The sequence below is a fragment of the Tenebrio molitor genome, chromosome 7, assembly GCF_963966145.1.
Source record: "Tenebrio molitor chromosome 7, icTenMoli1.1, whole genome shotgun sequence".
NCBI classification, from domain to species: Eukaryota; Metazoa; Arthropoda; class Insecta; order Coleoptera; family Tenebrionidae; genus Tenebrio; species Tenebrio molitor.
The window spans coordinates 17088057-17105263 of record NC_091052.1 but is presented as its reverse complement, the minus strand read 5'-3'; the positions used below and the strand labels follow the sequence as shown (position 1 = coordinate 17105263).

General features: G+C 38.7%; 1 protein-coding gene across 1 annotated transcript in view; it reads right to left on the bottom strand.

The window, feature by feature from the left end:
* Positions 1-16972, bottom strand: part of LOC138135804 (EGFR adapter protein-like) — a 206031-nt gene extending 189059 nt beyond the window's left edge. The window contains exon 1 of the mRNA XM_069054724.1: positions 16533-16972. Within this exon, the coding sequence (XP_068910825.1) occupies positions 16533-16571 (39 nt within the window). The 5' untranslated portion in view covers positions 16572-16972. The remainder of the gene's footprint in view (positions 1-16532) is intronic.
* Between the last annotated feature and the right edge of the window lie 235 nt (positions 16973-17207).

Genomic DNA, 17207 nt, shown 5'->3' with positions numbered 1-17207 from the left:
ATTTAAATTTCAACTGACGAAAAAGCGTGAAATTGCTTGAGGTAAACTTCTGGGAAAATTCATGCTAAATGCATTGTGTGTTGGTATAATTGATTAAACTAAAATCAATCACAAACACGCAACGCCTAACAACATAACCTCTTTTGTTTCGAATTTTGTTTGTTTTGTTGTGAAAAACTGTTTTCGTGAATTCCCTGTTGGGCTAATTTTGTAGAAGTTATTGTTTCAGTGATTTTAACGGTTATGAAAAATAGTGATGCAGCTAGATAATGATAGGTTAGGTCAGGTTAATATAATGTCATTTTGTCATGTTTTTCTCATTTTGATTTATTTACATTAAAAAATAGTGATTTGCGGCATAATAAGGGGTAGGCAGCAGGTGAAAGCGATGATTTAATTCACTGCAATTAAGTCAAAATTCAAAAAGTGACAAAAAAAATGGTGCCCGAAATTTCAATTCCGCGACTCTATTTTATGATCATAAAAAAAAATCAGTTTCAACACGCTTGAGCAAACGTGCATTTAATCACTCGTACGGTTGAACCTCGGCTTCGGCTCAGACGCCCAACTTCCGTAATTAAATGCACTACTTTGCTCACTTGTATTGAAAATAGCTATTTTTTTAAGGAATTTTCCTGTATCTATCAGAAATTTAACTGTTATGGGGACAAAGATAATATGTAAGAGGTTTCGAGTAGTCCTTTATAGCTCTTAACATATCGGGTGTTTATTTAAATTTCTCCTCAAAGTTGGCGTTGAAGAGTTGCTCATCAGTCTGCAGAGCAACGTAAAAACTGAGGTTAGATTTGAACAACTGATCCGTGATCCATAATTTGTGGTGCGTTCACAATCGATTCTTCAACGCTAACTTTGAGGAGAAATTTAAATGAACGCCCGATACTTACATGCGTGCTTCACAATTTATTGAATCTGGCGTTGAATGTATTGACAGACAAATGAAACAATGATCTTTTTTTTTGACAATACATACATATAGAAGATATATATTTCCGTTCATTTTTGTGACCCGGTCAAAAGTTTGTCATTTGGACAGACTTAAGAATAAGAATGAAGAGAGAAGTTTTTTACGAATTAGAATCCTCATATCAAGAGGTTTCTTAACCATCTTATTCTTAAAAGTCAAGACATTTTCAACTTGGCAGAGAATCATGCGAGCAAGACAGAACTTTTACGGTATTGATTTGGTTCAGGATATGGTTTTGCACGACAGACAGGTCACATGTAATTTATTTCAGAAAGTTATGGTCTTTGTGGAGGCATTATTGCACAATATTTTGCGCAATAAATTATGTTTAAAAAGGGGGTTCCGAATGGATAGCAAAAATATCAACACCAAATGATAAACTCGTTAAAGGATTGACGTTTGAGGAAAATTTATCTTTCATCATCATCATCATCAGAATTTTTTTAGACATTTGTTACGAAGGACAAAACTCAAATCAAAACGTCGAAGTACGGGGTGGAACGATAAAAGTTTCCTGCAAACATTTTAGCAGGAAGTGTTACGACAACAATTTTTCTGACGAAGAATGTATGATTGACTGCATGGACAAGGTGAATCAAAATAATTTTCAAATAACGAGATTGCTGTAAGGAATTAAAAGGATACATTTGAGAAAGGATTTGTCGGGATAACGCTTTAACTCGTATGAGCTTTACATGACTGCTACGTCGTTTAACGATTCTGAAGCAGCCCCGATATTCATCACATTCGCCATACGTTTGAAAGGATATAAAAGTGTCACCAGATGAATATCATGAATATTTCTTAATTGTAGGAAAGATTAAGTATGCAGTACAAAATCTAAGGATGATTTCGTACTAAAATATATTCTATTACGTAGATCTCAGTTTCGATTAGTTTATGATTAGGTACCATAAGATGAAATGCACTAAAGAGAAAAGAGTCAACGCGTGATTTATAAATTTAAATCCTTGCTTAGCATTTTCAAACAAATCTATTAGCCTCATTTTTGGAACATTTTTTGGTATTAGAGGTAATTTATTTATTTGCTTTATTGTCCTTGTTAATTTGTTGTTTTTGAGCATATTTTCTTTGTTTCATTGGTGTTCATTTAAATTTATCCTCAAAGTGTCGAAGAGTCGATTGTGAACGCACCACGGATTACAACCTAACCTCACTTTTTGCGTTGTTTGTGTTTTTGCTCTACAAACTGAGAGCGGTGCGTTCACAATCGACTCTTCAACGCCAACTTTGAGGCGAAATTAAAAAAAAAACATCCGATACATCTATCATTTCGCTATCACTTTTTATAAGTTGTTAAATCTATAATTAGAAGTAATAATTAAGTAATAGTAGGAATTAGAAGAATAAGTATGCAATAAAAATAGCATTTGTGAGTAAAAAACAACGAGTCGGCACTGGCGTGGTTAATTCTCAAAAATTAAACACCCGGATCAAGATTGTCGAGTCTTGTATTGGGATCGTTCCACAGTTTTGTTTATTAGTGGCATTAAAAACTCCTTTGAAAGGCGTTCTTTGTAAAGTTCCCGACCTTTTCAAAGGAGATTTGACTGTTTAATTTAACTTTTCCTTTAACTAAGACAGTCTAAATAAGACACTCGAATCTCATTTTGTTGGTTTAATGATACCGATCGAGAAGAAGGCACGGAAGACGAGAAGAAGCAAGTGAAAAAAGTTGCAAAGGAAGACCGCATGGTATGGAGTTTTTGTCCTCCGATTGTTCCATTCCAACACACCTGATACGCTCCGTTCGGTAGCTCTTTGTTTATGAAAGTCAACGTCGACGCTTAAAAAATTCTTGCGAATGATCAATCATCAGTGACTTTGTTCGTTACGATTGTCTCTCGTAATCGGCCATCTGTTCGTAATAACAATACGGCGTGTTCCAAGTTTTAATGAAGTCGTGAGACGAGGGCACGCTTATTAAGGATGCTTGAGTCGCGCCGGGGCTGTTTATATCTGTTCGTTTCGTCGGTGGTAATAGGGTGAAGAAGTATGGCTCACTTGAACGTGGCGCGGTGTACAGTTGCGGTTTTTCCTCGGCTCGGTATGCCGGTAGAGGTCAAAGCACTGCGGACCTTTGACCGCCGGGAGATGATTTCATCATTCAGGCTGTCCACCCCCCGCGGTTGCGGTCTCCACCACCGCCGCATTCCCGACCGACCAGTAGCCACAGACGGGCGCCCCTCTCGACATCCCGGCCCAACCGAACGCTCAAGAACACCACGTTTACCTTATTATTACCCGATGCCTACGGCATTCCACTGTCCCATACGTTTTCCCACTTGGAAAATATACTACCTCTGACTTTCGTAATGTCTCCAGCTCTTTGCGCTGCGGCGAGAGAACCCAGATTAAAGTCTTTCATTTCGGAATCTGTTTAACATAGCACTTACACAATACGAGATTAATAACTTTAACAATTGCAATTGCAAATGTGACGAAACGTCCATTTTGTCTAAAGTGAATTGACGTTTCCGTCCGTCTACGTCATCAAGCACCAACCTTACAATGCAATTTCCCCTAGTTTCTATTGCAACTTGACATCTTTCAAACATAACCTCAAAATTTACTATTAATTAATGTTTTTTGAGACTTTACCCAAACGAACACGAAAAACGTTATTCAATATTCGTGCGTTATCACTTTTTAGGTATGAGGCTGAAATTTGAAGCACGTGGCGATAGTTTTTTGGGATTCTGATGAACTGGTCTTAATTGATATTTGACATCTGGACAGAGTCTAACAATAAGAGAGGAGTACGTATTAAGATAAATGATCCATCCATAATCCTTCCTCGTCTTTACCTTACCTCGTTGACGGCGTCGAGGCGCGGAGGTAGAAATTCCTTCACTCTTTTCTATCTTGAATTCCATGTGCTTGTAGGGCGCCTTCTTTTCTTTTCATGTCGCTTTCTGCCTTCCATATTGCTTTTGCTTTTCTGTTATTGCCCATTCTTGTTATACGACCTAGCCATTATAGTTGTCTTTTTTCGATTTCTTCTTGTACTGGAAACACATTTAATTATTGTTTTCTGATGTCTGTGTTTCTAATAATTCTGGCTTGGATCTTTAGGGTTTCGTTCATTGCCCGTTTCGCAACCATAGATTAAAACCTGTAGGTATACACAGTGGGCATCAACAGTGGGAAATAATATTCAAATGAGATGTGCTCTTCTACCATGACAACGCTGCAAGTGACAAGAAGTGTTAACAACACAAAAAGTGATCCGTGATCTGTAATTCGTGGTGCGTCCACAATCGACTCTTCAACGCCAACTTTTGTTTGTTTTGTTTCTTTTTGTTTAAAGGCGGAAATTAATGTTTAATACCAATCAGAAATGTAGAAAGCAAAATACCTCTCGATGTAAATGTCTGTCTAGTTAATTATTGAAAGTGGCTCTTTGTTTTAGGTCCTGGGTAAGTTATATGGGATTGATTAATTTGGATTATGTACCACGTCTTGGAGGAAACCGAAATTGTCTTAGATCAGAAATGTCAAAATGGAGGGTCGTTAAATTTGGACAAGACGCCGTCGATAATGGCGCTACCTACCTGATCGAGGTGTGGTGCTCATAAAGCCGCAACATTTTTGTTTAATTCATGACCGTGGTTGGGCACAGCTGCTCGCATAAATAAATGATTCCGTTTGCGAAGGCGCTGCCGTTAGGCCCGGATCCGAAGAGTTAGATCATCGTCGTCCGAGCCGTCACACGGTCGAGGGCGTCCTCGTTGTCGGATAATAAAGTGGAATCCTGCTGCATCTCGGGCCATTATATCGAAGCAAACAAAGGGTCGAGGAATTCGCAAAGAGGCGATCATTTAAACCGGGAATTACGCGTACGTCTGTTCTTGACTAACGAGTTATTTCCCAATCAAGGAATTACCGGGGGACGCACGACTGACCGCACTCCGACGCCCTAATTACAAAATTGATTCGAGGTGAAACGACTCACGGCTGAACAAATCCCAGAGGTGCTTGCTTTATTAGATCATTGCTTTGCTGCACAATCCTATTACCGACTCGTGTGCTCCTCTGCTCCGGCTCTGTTTTACAAAATAAAGATCTCGACGAGCAATCGCCCAGAGACTGAGACGTAAATGAGTTATCATACAGAATTATCGACGTGGAGGATTCGGTGACCCGTTTACGTCCCAACTTTTTTCCGGTGCGGGATACTTCCTCGGGATATTCCCCGAAGACGTACGACCGCAGAAGATTATTATGGATACATAAATCAGCATCCCATTTGTTAAAAAAACCGCTCTAATTCTTCGCCAACACATTACTCTGGCTCCTGTGCTGCTGCTGTTCATTTTAAACTAAACCGATGCCAAAACGAGACCCAAGCGGTTTCAGGCCGTAAGGTATTACCAGAACTGACATTTTTAATTAAGTGCCTCTGTGTACACCTCCGCCCCTCTGATTTTGCCAAAATGTTAAACAGGTAGGTATGTAAGAAACGATTGATGACGAACGAGAAAGTAGCCAAAGAAGCTTTGAATTATAGGAATCGCAAACGGCTTTAGAGAAAATTTATGTCAGCCATTAATGAGGGAAAAAGGTTATTAATGCCCAAACGGCAGACAGTCGTTCGATTCTGTGTGATGTCGAGCAAGATGTAATCCAATAAGCTCGTTCGAATTGCTTTAGTTAGAAAACGCTTTAATTATCTCAACTTACTAAATTAATTAAAGATTTTTCTCCGTAAATACTCCCTCTCCAAATAATCTTATGAAATAAAATTATACTTCTCCTATTCTTCTTCGTCAGCTCTTCTTCAATTATAAATTTCGTAGTGAAGTCAAAGGATGTCTTATAAACAGATCGTGGATTCATCAATCAGCTGTCACCTCTTTTTATCAAAAGCACAACAACCGTAAGCCAGATCGGTTTTCTTCGGCCCACAAATCTTTAGCGACGCCATTAAGGGACCAATTAAGTTTCAAGTCGGGTTAAAATTTATTTCCCGGTACTACAATTGCCGCTTTGTATCATTATGTGGAGTTACTCGACAAACTATGACCTCCGAGGGTTCCCCGGATTTAATTACATAACCACCGCGAGACTTGAAAAAGTGGCAGGTCCTGGCGCTTTCAGGTATCTCCCGATTCCGGAGTCAATTAATAACGCGACTATTAATACCCTCAGCTGCCAAGTAAATAAGATGGCAGCGTAATTAAAAGCTCCTTATTTGCCTAAACATGTTTCTGGAAGTTTTATCTTGGTGCGGGATCTGCAGTGCCGCAACGTCGTCAATTACGAAAGTGCACACACACACACAACGAGGAAATTCGGTTCCTCGGCTCCGGGCTAGAGTTATCGGTTCTCTCTCAAGTCTGCATCAGTGTCTCTGGGCAATGGCCTTAACTTTAATCGAATCCAAGAGACAAAAACGGATTGTTCTCGAATGTAAATGAAAGCGTATCGTTTGCAGGAGTGTACGCGTACGAAGGTCACCGGTTCGAAACCTGTTTACCTGCATGCATGTGCAAGGCACGGTTTGTTGACAGGACAAGAGCCCAGGTGCACCGACTCGCCCGGCCTCGGCAAAAAGATACATCATATTAAGGGTTTTTGCACCCTCTTTTTGTCCCGGCTCTCCGGGAAAATATAGAAAAACATTCGTGTTACGGCAAAGACGTCCTGATATTGTTCCGGAATTACGAGTAAATCATCTGGGCGGACTTTATATCCTCGTTACTGCCGTGAATGTCTTGTCGTATCGCCCAGGACGATCCAGGATTTTTCATATTGCTTGCCGGGCAAGAATTAATGTGGGGGATTGCGGGGACGGTCGAAACACAGACAAGGCTTAACTCTAACAAATCTGCGGCCCCGCCAAAAAAGGACCACCGGAAACGGATACAAGTGCCAAAAACATTCCAATCGGTTTCGTTGTTTATTTATTCCGAAACGTTTTGTTTGAAAAATCGCCAGAAAGTTTGCAGCAACCACCTGGTGCGGATTTAAACACATCTGAAGAAAAAATGTCCGTATGAATATACATGAACAAAGCGCCGTTGTCGTCCTTGAACGCGGATTACTCCCGATTAGACCCGGTCGCGAAAAAACGCGTTGGCAACACTCCTCCTCCATCGGCACCAAATCAGATTATAAGATACAGGAGCATTTGTTATTGAAGCTAGGATTATCGCGGCCATCCGGGGCGTAAGTTACAGGCGGGATTTGCGGCCAGCTGAAGTGGCCGCCGGCGACAGGCCGTTATCCTGTTATCTGACTTAACAGGAGCTAAGGAGAAGGGCGGTAACTACTTGCGGCCACCTCAGACAAGATAGCGATCCAGCAGAGCGGACACCGCGTGATTTACCTCCGGTGGTGTTTCTCACTTCATGCTCGACTCCGGGGATCGAGCATTGAACATGACGTTTCGACTTTCCAAATTAAAAGCTGCAGGAAGTTGTGCACAGAAATGCACGAGTTATAGCTTTCAATTCTGCGGACCGGTGGTAATTCATTAAGATGGTTCCAAGCATTAATCTTGGCCGGTTATGTATTTCCGACGTTATTGTGGTCGGCGTAATTCACTTATGTTGTCTTCATATGTTTGGTGGCTAATTCACAATGGCATGTCGTACTGTTCTGCGAAGTTTTGACAAAGACTGCCATAAAGAATGAAATAGCTGTTTATTATTCAAACCTGCAGGATTTACTGCAACCACAATTATTTCCTAGACGACAGATTTCCAACAGTCTAGTCAAAAGACCTAAAATTCCAGGATTTGATTACTTAAGATTCTTATCTGTCAACCGGTGGTTGACCTTTGCCAGTGAAACGACACGATTTTTAATATCTCTTCTTAAGTGATTCGATGCATTATGTGGCGCGTTAATTGGTCAGGATTAACAACGTGACCTTGGAGTTTACAAATCACTTATCTATAGCGTTTTGTGATCCGGTTTTTTAATAAAGAACTCTAGAAGGCAACGTGCGACCTCACCATTTTAAGGCTCTCCTAAAATTTTTTAGCATAATCTGTGAAACTATAAACACTCGGAACATAACCTCAATTAAAATTAAGCTCGTCCATGGAATGGAATTAACCAATCTTTATGGGACAGTTTTATGGGCACTAAATTAAACTTAATACTGTGGTAATAGGATGTAATTTTTTTCGCCATTATTGGTAGCAATAAGTGCGTTGTTTATAAAAGATTATTTGATTGAGGTTTAAAACTACCAATTATCTCAAATGATGACCTTTCTTGTAAGCCGCCCGGCAGACGTTTTAAACAACTGCACTCTGTTATCCATAATTGACTGTTGACAGCAATTTGCAGTTCAGAACACTTTTTATCTGACGGATCTCACTTAATTCAAATCATCTTCTTAAAATGGTAATTTTGTTAGTGCATATTGCGGTGCGTTGAGCAAGGACTCAATTAGCAAGGTTTTAGTCTCTTTGCAGAAACTGAACACTTCATGATTATCGTTAATTTGCGATTTATAAAAAAGAGGGTCCTTAAAATAATTGTCGGTATCTGGACAGGAGCTAATTATTGTAACCGAAAATAAATTCGAAACTGAAATATTAATGCCTGGATACAATTTGTAAGTCCTGGCACAGCTGATATTCAATTTGTGATAAGCTTTTTGTTATTATTTATATTCCTGGTTGGTTTCGTGTTCATTTAAATTTCTTCTTAGTATGGTATCTCTTGGAAGTTACAGAAGAGGTAATAACGACCGCGAATAAAGCATTACCGCATTCATTCTGCATATTATGAATTTTGCAAGGCTGTTACGTGCATATTTGTATTGTTTATCGGCCATTCCGTTGCTTGAGTGTGCACTCTCTCTAATTGCGGCGAAATTTATCTACTGACTAATCCAATGTCGCTGTAAATATTTTCCCGTCAATTTTTCCTGCAATGAAATTAATGGATCAGATCGTGCGCCGGCGAAAAAAAAATTTAGAGGAATCAAAAGGGGGAGGCATGGATTTTCGACGCAACGCATTAAAAGTTATCTCCTGTAGAGAACTAACGAGTCTTTAGTGAATTCACCTCTAAAATTAGATGCCACAAAGAAGTAGTTTCATGGCTCATGTCTTCGCGATGAGGAGAGGTTCGACTGCGACGAATAAAATCACACGTCGCCGACCGAAGCTCTAAGCAAAATCAGATAGATAATGGCATGTCGTCTATCTTAATTAAACCAGTTCTGCATGTCGTTTATCGGGCCAGCTCTGAAACCTTTATTGGCGTAATCGTTTATAGTTTAGGCAAACATTATGCAATTCTGCCAAGCATTACAGATAAGCTTTCTCCAAATCTATTCAAACGAAGCTCGATGTCCTTTGTGGCAAAGCGAAATTTAAATGGAATTGCGGATTCATATTATTTCTGAAGATAAAGAGTGGAGCGTCGATGTCTTCGTCAAAATTTTGCAGTAAATAAGCCGGTTTCAAGATGGACGTGCCAGGTTTCGACTAGTCAAATAACGAATCGATTTGTTGCTTTCTAGACTTATTCAATACACGAACGTTTGAAATACGTTTATGGCTTTATCGAATTTTACGCTATCGCTGTTGTGATTTCTCTATAAAGATATTTTTCTTGTGTTGTTACTTGTTTCTCTCGGCTAGATGACTGTTCTGCGACAAATCGCTAGCTCTTTAGCATCTCATTTCCTCTAGCAGACCTCGTTAGATGCATCGTGACTACAAATATCATGCTTACGCAACTCATCTTATCCGGAAACTTTGCTCTGAGTTTCTTAAGGGCAAAACCGAGAAAAAGTGTTTTGTTGACTTTAACGAAGTGGATAATCCACCCGACTTTTTTTACATAGATTAGACCAAAGCTGAAATTGAAAAATTGCTTTGTCTAATTAAATACTTATTATAATTTAATAAAACAAATATCATAAGGTAAAATTTTGATTTAGATAATATTCTACAGTCATAAAATAGTCCTGAAGGCCGAATTTGAAAGCAAATTATGCGGTGTTCATTTACTTTTCTCCTCAAAGTTGGAGTTGAAGAGGCGATTGTGAACGCACTACGGATTACGGATCACGGATCAGCTGTTTAAATCTAACCTCACTTTCTGCGTTGTTTGTGTTTTTACTTTGCAGACTGACGAGTGGTGCGTTCACAATCGATTTTTCAACGCCAACTTTGAGGAGAAATTTAAATGAACACCCGATATGAATTGTCGAATAAACTAATAAAATATTGTTGGGCAATCTTTTATTTTATTTTTAATTTAATCGCAATTTTGTGTGGTACGTGGAGCATAAGTTACAAAAGACAATTCAATTTTTTATTCAATTGTTTTCAAAAAGATATTTCCTAATAAACCCGTTCACAAGTGACATAAATTTGGGCATAAATAGTGATACCGACGACAAATCTATTTCCAAAATTGATTGATGTTTCGAAAAGTCACTTTTTTAGCAACTGGTTAGGAAATAAACAATTTTCATCAACTGGTGTTGACAAGTTTTTTTTCTGGAATTACTGATAGTATTACACTTTCTGTGATCTCTTCGATATCACTTGAAATATTAGAATTTGAATCAAAAATTTTTCGTATACCTAATATACATATTCCAATCTTACGAATCACCAATACGATGAAATTAACAATTTCGTCAGTTTTAAGTTAAAAAAATCTTTCAACAATACATACGCACACAATCGATACACAAAATGAGATATGTATTTCCTAACAAGTTACATAAATTGCTAATGTAACAACACATAATGATATTTTTTATCTGAAATGGCAACTTCAGCAACGACTTTTCATTTTTGTTTTTTCTTAAATTTGATACCATTGAATTATTTCTTGTTTCTTTTCCCTTGAACCTCTCATCTTCAAAACTGATTTTTCACCGTTTCTAAAGGTCTTTTTGTGTCCAGTATTGACCATATTCATTTGGTTCTAAATTTCAAAAAGATCATCTGCTAACAGAAAACAATAAACAGAGACTACTTGAAAGGTGTCGACAATTAATTATTATTAATATACAGCTCCGAAGAGGATTTTTTCCAAAAAAAATTTATTACCAATGAAATAACTGCGGTGGGATTTGAGCAATAAAAACACATTGATTTACATCATCACTTCCTTGGGATCAACAGCATTTCAGTGGTGTGTATTGCTGCTTTCAACAAGATTTTCCTTCAACTCATAGGGCCGCCATATTTACCAAATCTGAACCCAATGATCTACAGGTCTACAGCATAACATGGTCACTTTTTGAAAGCGGAGCTCGCTCTAAACCTCATAGAACTCAATACGAAAATAATCTAGAGAAGAAATAGGACAGAATATAGTTAGAAAATTGCCTCATCTGATAAACAATTTTGCTAAACAAATTTGACCAAAGAACATTGCATGTATGTAGTAATTTTGACGCACCTATACTTTCAAAAATATTTTGGAACTCTTTTCTTATTATTATCTTGGTAGTTTGTGTCCGAACTCTTTAGTAGTATTTTCCAAAATTCACAAAATTTGTTGAGACTCACTGATTGCTTCCTCATATCAGTGGTCAAATTTGACAAATGTCAAAAACGGATCAAAATCTGCGGATAGATTCTTTTGTTTTGTATTATTACTGTGATGTCTTCTTACTACCCTATTTCAGCCAATTAAAATCGTTAAGGTTTCATGTGACACATGATTTTTAAGGGTTACGGGAATCACTCTGTCTTTAATAACTATGTAGAAGCAAATACTAAATTAAGTATGTTTAAAAGAATTTCATATACAGTGTGTCCCCGGATAGGTGAAACGACTCTTGTAAAAGATTAAAAAAATTCGATTTAAATTTTCATTTTTTGGGGTTTAGCCCTGCTTGGTTAAAGACTAATTTTTAACATAATTTTAGTTTTGAAAAGTCAAGTACGTCTTGGAAATTTTCAAAAAAACAATTTTTCTGTAGAGTAAAGTGACTTTTATATTGTAAATACCACAAAAAGTCATTAACAAAAGTTGTTTAGAATCAACATTTAGGCCCCTAGACAAAATTTCAAAATCATCGGCCAATTATGATTTTTCATTTTTTTTTCATTTAATCAAAGGTTTAAATTTACTTTTAATTAATTATAACTTATTAGTGTTCAGCCAGTAACTTGTAGTAATAATCCAAGCGTGAATTTTTTTTTTACTCATAATAAGAGAACTGTTAAAAATAAAATTCTTTAATTTATGAAATAAACATTGAAAAAATTAAAAATCATAGTTGGCCGATGATTTTGAAATTTGGTACAGGGGCAGAGGTGTTTATTCTAAACAACTTTTCTTAATAACTGTTTGTCGTATTTGTCACATAAAAAGGCACTTTACTATACAGGAAAATAGGTTTTTTTGAAAATTTCCAAGGCAAGAAATTAGTCTTTAGCCAAGCAGGTCTGAATCCCAGAAAATGAAATTTTAAATCGAAAATTTTTTATCTTTTACAAGAGTCCTTTCACCTATCCGGGGACACATTGCATATCTTTCTCAAGGGTGTCTTGGCTTCAAGGACATATGTTGGTAGAGGTGTTGGATTCTCTCATGGCCTGTGACCTTGGAAATATCTGGGCGAAGACGAAACGATAAACGAGTAAAAATCTCTAAATGAAAACTAAAAATCACTACTACTTCAGCGACGCGTTGAGGAACACAATCTACTCTTAGAGACGTCAATGACAATGTTTTGTAGCGCCTACTTGAGACCCATATTCGTCCTTTGCGCAGATATGACTCTTCTAACAGTTGGAGACAGTTCACATCACTTTTGTTAATTATTATCTCTTTCGTTTAAGTAATTTTTCTATTATTGATACAAAAAATTGAAATTCACGCATAGATATCGGTGCCTGAAGTGGGTCATTTTCTAACGTGTATTTCTTTTTGCATTGTTAGTAAGATCGAAACCATAGAAACCATACAAAACAGTGTGTGAAATGCGATTTCACGCACACGACTATTTCTGTGTTTCACTTCACGCACTGTATTTTATTAGTTACCTAGCAACATGGTCACTGCATTGAAACTTCAGAGTTCCTTCAAAAATTTGAATTTTTAATTTCAATTTTTTGAATCAATTATAGAAAAAATATTGTTTATATTTCGTGCGTGAAGATGTTTTTGTGCATTCAAAGGCTTATACTGCCTCGACCTTCGTCTCGGCGTAAAAGACCTTTTCATGCACAAAAAACACTCTCTTCACGCACTTAATATAAAAATAACTATTTTGTTCCGAAATATCTGAATCTGAGTATATCAACAGACTTTTGAATTTGGTAGTTCCATCGAACTTGTTAATATTGATTTACTTTGCCAAATAGGAAATTCACTTGAATTTATTTCTAGTCACAACTTTTCGAAGTACCGCCAAACTTGTTCAAATAATGCTTTTTTCTGTCCACTCTCTGCAAACTTAAATAGTTGCATTATACGAAAATTCTCATCACGTTTTACTATCCCTATCTGAGTTTATTGTAAAGGAATCTGAAACGTCGTATTAGTGTAACTAGGAACATATATCGTTGTACCGTTACGGTTTAACATTTAAATAAAATCTTAATTAAAGGATCTGCAGAAGAATTGACATCTAGACATAAATAGAAAATCTCCATATCGAAACCAGTTAAGAGGTCAAGTATGTGCCGTGATATGCATCGGCATAACTTTTGTTAATTTTTGCACGTCATTCTCATTTGTTCATTGTCTTCAAATTTACCTGCATACAGTCAGTGGTAGTCGTAATGGAGCATCTCGAACTGTAAATGAAGCGGTATCTTTTCTCACAAAAGCTCCATCAACTTATACAGAGTGGACAAGTAAAGTGTCGTTCGCACACTCGCATCATTTATCACGAAATTAACCTCGAAACCGTCAAAATGTCGTCAGATCTTGATGCGTCAGTCGTTTAGTGTTGAAAATTTCCGGAAAACGAGACGTTGCGGATACTCCCTTGTAGAGCATTTTCGATCTGCCACACGGTACAAATCCGTTTCTCGTATCGTCTTATCGAAATCCGGAGTATTTTAAAAGTCTCACTAATGGTTTCCCCGAATAGTAATTTAAATCGTGACATGAACCTTTATGTTACCTTCGAAGTATCTCTTGATTATGTCACCGAAGTGATTTACTGATCTCCGTTTTCCATGACACCCGTTTAACGGCTATCAAATGCCGAACAAGTACCATCTCACACGTACCTTAATGCGTGACTCCCCGATTATAGAATATGCCATGACGAAATCACTCTCTCGACTCATCTCCATTCATCACCCTTGTTGTATTCAACATCCAAAAAGAAAAACAGCGGTCGTCTCTTTGTCATGCTAAAACGGGAGCCGCATTGTAAACTCAAGTTTACGTCGTGTAAGCATTTTTTTCTTGTAGGTACATTATGGAGAAACACGTGACATTTGTCATTATTTCAGCCGGTCTCGTGGCTTCTCCCGGTGGCAAATCACTGCGACGTGTCTCATTTAAAGACGTTCCAAGATTAAAATAATTTTTTCAACGAGTGGGAACGTAATTGAAATATTCATAATATCGAAACGTCGTCACAAATAAAGGATGACTCCTTTGCAGAAGCAAATAGAATTGGCCATCAATGAGTTGCAGTTGCTAGACACGCATCGGTGCAGTCGAGCACGCACCGCACGTCCGCCACAGAGGAACGTTCAACCATTTTCTTTTGTTGACGGTTTTGTAGAAACCGCAAAACAGATACCTACTCCATTGCAACATACCGAGTGTTTGTTTTGTCCTTTTGCTGCAAGTTAATTATGCATTAAGAAACAGGTTGAGTATCACCAGAAATATGAGCGGTGAGAGGCAAAAAAAATCAAACTGTTGGCGGCTCGGTTGGCGGCTCGTTTTGAAATAATTACAATGTTTGTCTTCCGAAGACGTTTAGACGAAACGTTTTTGTCCCCTTTTTCAGACAGCGCCATTACGAAACTGGTTGGCCATTTCAAATGCAAAATGTAAGAAACATGAATGAATACCTACACTCTTTCTAAATTGCTTTAATTAATTTTGCATACAAGTGCTAAAATGGGGTTTTGTCTGCAGGAAAAGTCGCAAATGGAAACTTTTCAGCCGAACGACCCAAAATGTTATTGCCGTCTGCATTCAGCTTGTTACGTCATTAGAATTACACTAAAGCACTTGTGCATTGTGTCGCGAGTATTTAGAAATTATGAAAAGGTTTATTCTTTTGTGTTCGTCATTTTGGATGAATACAATAAAAGAAAACTGTTGGGTTAGTTGGGCGTCTGGCGCAGCAAATCAGGTCGCAACGTACTCGAATGAGTCTTTCACCTCGGAGCGTGTGACGTGACGCGTGATGCGTGATAAAATGATTGGCCTTGTTGGGGGTCTGGTGCAGATTAGGTTGGTGCGACCCGCAGCTTTGGTAGGTGAAAGCTCAAGGTTACTGACGTATTTGCATATTTCGGGAGGTGGAAAGGCGCTTTAAAAATGCATGAAAAATAAAACCCCGCTTAACGACAATATAATGAAGTTGTATCAGTTCGAAGGAGCAATCAACCAAATTCCGGCAATATCGCAGTGTATGTGTCTCGATGGAGAGAGTCCTTGGATGTGTCTAATGGATTTTCTATGTTTCCCAATGCATGCCAAGAGTTGACGGAAAGCGTTCGCTCTCCGGCCCTAACCAAACTCGCTAAAGCGGGAACAATCGACAACAAACGACTAACTTGATAATGCAAACTTAATAATAACTTAGTTCTAACCAATAAATTTGCCGGGGGCTTTTGCCCACTCGAATGAGTGTTCGTAATTTTAAAGTTTCGGGCGGTTCGGTTTTTTCCTCTGCGTGTTAAGCACAATACATAAATTATTGCTTTGACTTTGTCATTAACGTTGGTGCAAAGTACGGGGGCGGCGAGGGTACAAGAGGTACAACATCGCCATTACAATCCCGAAGTCGATAACGCCGATTCGTAAGGACCCGAGTGGAAAGTTTTGTTCGAAACTTGTCCCACTCTTGTTACACGAGGACTACAAAAGCCCTCCCTTCCATTTGTAAAAAGGACAAGAACAAAAAAAAGTGCAGTAACGCACCCCCGAAGCGCCCTTCATTGTCTCCGTGCACGCACGCAGAATCATTTACATTGGAAAAAAAATCAGTATGTATTAATGTGTTCAGCGAGTTTTCGATCGGTGTATTGAAAAGTTTAAAGCAGTTGTATTATTTATTTGGCCTTCGCGTAAATACGCTTTTGTTTACTAGAAGGTAGCTGAAATAAAAACAGAACGGGCGTATAAGGGCAAAATGAGTAAATAAATGTTCAATCCAGCGTAATTTGTGTAAGCAGGAGCAAAACCGAATGAATTTCCGAAATGTATTTGTTTAGTGTGAGGGAAAGCCGAATTTGCAACATATCCGAAGTGTATAATGGAAGTTCTGCGGCGGGATCTTCAACCGGATGGTAGGGGGCGCGCATATACGTTATTAAAGGGCAAATATTTGTTCAGCGTGGTTTGGTAGCGTTGTGCGTCATGACAGTTAAGCAGGAATTACCTGTATGTCAGAAAACGTCCGAGGGAATCCTTCCGGCATGTTTGTGAAGAAGAACAACGCGCACAAAGGTCACGTACCATGCAGGCGGTAGCATATCGCTATCTACACCTCACTTTGATCACCGCTAATTGTATTTATCCTGTCGATAACAACACAACCCCGCCGAGCACGAACACACCGAAGTAATCAACTCGGAAGGCAGCCCCGACTAATTAACGCCACACATCACTAAGAGGACTCGCCTGCAGCAGGAACCTGTCGCAAAAATATCCTTTGTGGTCCAGGACCGGGCCGGATAGCAGCAACAAGTTGTTTGCACGTGCTCTCTCGAAAACTGCGGTCAACTGAGGGGCCCCGGGCCGAGGACGGACTCAGGTATGGCCTCCTACGACACCGTCTCGAACGTTTCTGCAACTGAGGCGGCCTGCACCAGACTTAACACTGCTGGTTGTTGTCTTTTCGATGGCTGAACCGGTTAGCGGTCGCTCACTCGGACACGCTGCACTTTCTGCAAGGACCACGACGACTATTTTTAGCTGACGCATATTGACGCTCGATTCGCCAAATTGATTTTGAAAGCTTTCTAAACTGGCTAATGGAGAGAGCGAAAACTGTCCTCCGGAGCTGGACTCGTTCGAAAAAAAAGAGATAAGCGTGCAGCAGGAATGCGGTCTT